This window comes from Poecilia formosa, unplaced genomic scaffold (genome assembly GCF_000485575.1).
Source record: "Poecilia formosa unplaced genomic scaffold, Poecilia_formosa-5.1.2 Scaffold272, whole genome shotgun sequence".
Lineage (NCBI taxonomy): Eukaryota > Metazoa > Chordata > Actinopteri > Cyprinodontiformes > Poeciliidae > Poecilia > Poecilia formosa.
The window spans coordinates 715746-718917 of record NW_006800211.1 but is presented as its reverse complement, the minus strand read 5'-3'; the positions used below and the strand labels follow the sequence as shown (position 1 = coordinate 718917).

Sequence of the window (3172 nt, the reverse complement as noted above, 5' to 3'; positions counted from 1 at the left end):
AAACAGACGTCAAACCAACTCAAAGTTCAGCAGAGGTTATGGAGGTTCAGATGCATTAAGCAGAAATACAGACAAACTCTAACAGGTTTTAGTTCTCAGAAGATGAAATACAAAGAAAGTGCATTTTAGTTTGGAGGCGATGTGATGAAGAGGAGGGGGAGGAAGGGCGCAGAGAGCGGAGCTGGAAGAGCAGCTCTTACTGCACAGAAAGCAGAGAAAGCACTCACCCTGATGACCTCCGGGCAGGCGTAGTGCGGAGATCTGAAAGCAGAGCAAACCGGACGTTAGTCTGGAGGAGATTCTCCACATGAAACCCGTTCACACAAAACCAGCGAGAGGAGGAAGAACGGAGAGAAGAACAGAAACAGAGAGAGGAGGAAGAACGGAGACAGAAGAACAGAATTAAAACCGTTTTTCTTTTCTGGTGGATCCTGGTGTTGATCTGAAGCAGATTTAAACCAGCAGCTCTGAATCCAGATCCTTATTAACATCTGGGGTCAGTTTACATAAAAAAAAAATAAATTCTACATTTCTACATTTTATTAAATAAAAGTGACCCTGCAGGAATAAACAGGAAAAGATGGACGAAGTTTTAACAGAAATCAATAATTTCGGTGCATTTAAAGAGTTTTTAATCAGATTCTGATTGGTTGAATCTTGTGTGAGATCCTTTCAGTAAATCATAACTGAGGTGCTTCAGTTACTGTAATTCACTTCATAAAAATGTAAATAAATATGAAGGAAAAGAGGATTTCCATGTTTAATATCTTACAGTTGTGATTCTACAGGAAGAAAGTCAGTTTGAAGTTTTAGATTCAAGTTTCCTCCTGCAGAAAACTTTTTTTCATCCAGTCTCCTCAGTTTTCATTTTATTTGTCTTTTATGTTTATTTTTACATATTTATGCAGAAGGACAGGAAATGCATCGTCTGCTGGCCTCGGCCTCCTGAAACGTTGCTGCGGTTTCATTTGCAGGCAGTGGAAACATTCATCACTTCACATTCTGAAAAACTGCCTGGAAAGAGGAAATAAAACAAGACGACTAATCGACCTGCACTGCAAAACCACGAAATATTAGCAAGTAATTTTGGTCAAGTTTCTGCTGCAAATATCTTAGTTCACTTAAAGTAAGACTGAACCAACTTACAAGTAACTTTTCATCAAGACACAGGAGCCTGTTCTAATAATCCTCAGTATTGATTGAAAGGCTCTCGTTCCCCAGGCAGATTATTTTACTTAACATGAATAAGTGAATTAATCTTGGTCAGATTTTGTGTTTTTTCAGTGTGTAACAGATCCTGCAGCAGATCTCAAACAGCTACAAAAACAATTCATCTGCTAGTAAATATTTTAACTTAAATGTGACAAACGGCATTTAAATGTTGTATTTTCTGACAGGTCGGTTCTGCAGAACCTCCGTCTGGTCCTCAGAACCAGCGAAGCGGAGAGCCCGGTTCCCCCAGCAGTGTGTAAACACACACACTTCATCTCCACTGATGACATTCCTAATTATGTAAATGAGGTGAAGCAGGTCGACCGCAACATGCCGAGCGCCTCTGATCACAGCTTCCTGCCGGACTCCGCTCGTTTGGGTTTCATTAACAGCGCTTGGTGGAGCCGATCCGACCCGAACCCGTCGGAGCGTGGAGGAGGAAGTTTCAGTCGCTGCAGGAGGAAAACAAACATGGCTGCTGCTGATCTGCAGCTGCTGGTTCTACTTTACGGACCAGAAACCGACTTTACAGCAGCTGATGACAAGAAACCAGTTTTAACAGCAGAAAATTAACCACAGATTCACTGAGACCCTCTAGTGGCCAAACTCAGAATATGAGAGATTACGTTCCACAAACGGACCGATGAAAGGATCGATCAGTTTCCCGAGACAAATTACTCAATTCTGATTGTTTTTCCCTCTTTATTCAACAAAAACGAGGAATCAGGCTGAATTTACTCAGGTAAGAACTTCAGTTTTTCATTTTGAGGTTTGCTGCTGATCCTTGTAAATAAATCAATCAGCACACACAGTGATCAGCTGCAGCAGAGATTTGGACTTAAGTTTTCTGACTTCCCTCCACATGTAGCGTTAGCATAACATGACGTTTTGATGCCAAACATGTTACTGCAGCTAAGTTCAGACTTTTTTCAGCTGAGAAAATTGAGACTTTCAGCTGCTTCCATCCACTAAAGTTTTGTTTTAAACAAGCATTCGGGTGATAAGGAGTGTATCTGCTTCAATGCTAACAGAAGCCGACTCACCAAGAAGAGCTTTTAAATCCCTGCTAAAGTGCTCGTCTGATAGGTCTCAGCATTTCTCTTTGCATTTCTCAAACAAATCTAATAAAAATAAACTAAATCCATTATTTAAATAAAAGAAATGCTTTGAGGTTTTGATTAAACTCATTTAGTTAGATGTTTATCTCTGCATTAACAGACTCATGATGTTTATTTTGGGTGAGGCGTTTCCAGAAACCCGTTTAGCTCTTCCTGCATGCGGTTCGGTTTCAGTCATCACAGGCATGCAGGTCTCACCCATCTGCTAATTTAAACAGCAACCTTGGATTTAATTTTAAGTTTCTCTCTTCCACTAGCGGTCAAAACTTTTCATACAGGCTCAAATATATACATACACCTCCAGTGATGAGTGGTTCAGAAAAATGTCAGTGGAAATGTTGGATTGGCGGAAACTGAACTCAGCAGCTGCTGTTCTGTTTTACAAACATCGAGTCGTTTGGACACAAAGACGAGAAGAATGATGGGAAAAGTTAGTGAGGCTTTCAAAGCTAAGAAAACATCACCAACTGTAGAGCATGGTGCTGGCAGCGTCATGCTGTGGGGTTGTTTCACTGCCAGAAATTCACAAAATTCTGCAGCCAATTCTGCAGTTGAAAACGAAAACTTCAAATCTTAAAACAAATATTTAACATAAGAAACAGAAATGACTGAGTTTAACAGCAATGGACCAAAAATATTTGATACGTAAAGAAGAAGTGAAGGAGGAAAAGTTTCAGAAACCAGAAATGATGAGGCAGCAGGTCGGGACTCACCCACAGCTGGTCTCCAGCAGACTGTCCCCGACCTGCAGAGACGCCATGCCGAAGTCGGCTATTCTGATGTTATTCTTCTCATCTAACAACAAGTTCTCTGGCTTCAGGTCTCTGTGGCTGCAGGGGGAC

General features: G+C 41.1%; 1 protein-coding gene across 13 annotated transcripts in view; it reads right to left on the bottom strand.

Annotated features, from left to right (window-relative positions):
- LOC103151141 (serine/threonine-protein kinase BRSK2-like) overlaps positions 1-3172 on the bottom strand; it is a 93370-nt gene that overhangs the window by 27528 nt on the left and 62670 nt on the right. For 2 of the 13 annotated variants that reach the window (XM_016681194.1, XM_016681195.1), the window contains exons 1-2: positions 3044-3166; positions 228-261 (exon numbers count right to left, since the gene is read on the bottom strand). The exons of 9 other annotated variants lie outside the window; for them this stretch is intronic. In XM_016681194.1, the coding sequence (XP_016536680.1) occupies positions 228-261; positions 3044-3090 (81 nt within the window). In that variant the 5' untranslated portion in view covers positions 3091-3166. Of the gene's footprint in view, positions 1-227; positions 262-3043; positions 3167-3172 lie in introns of those variants that run through there. 2 more of the 13 variants (XM_016681196.1, XM_016681197.1) reach the window with 1 other exon arrangement.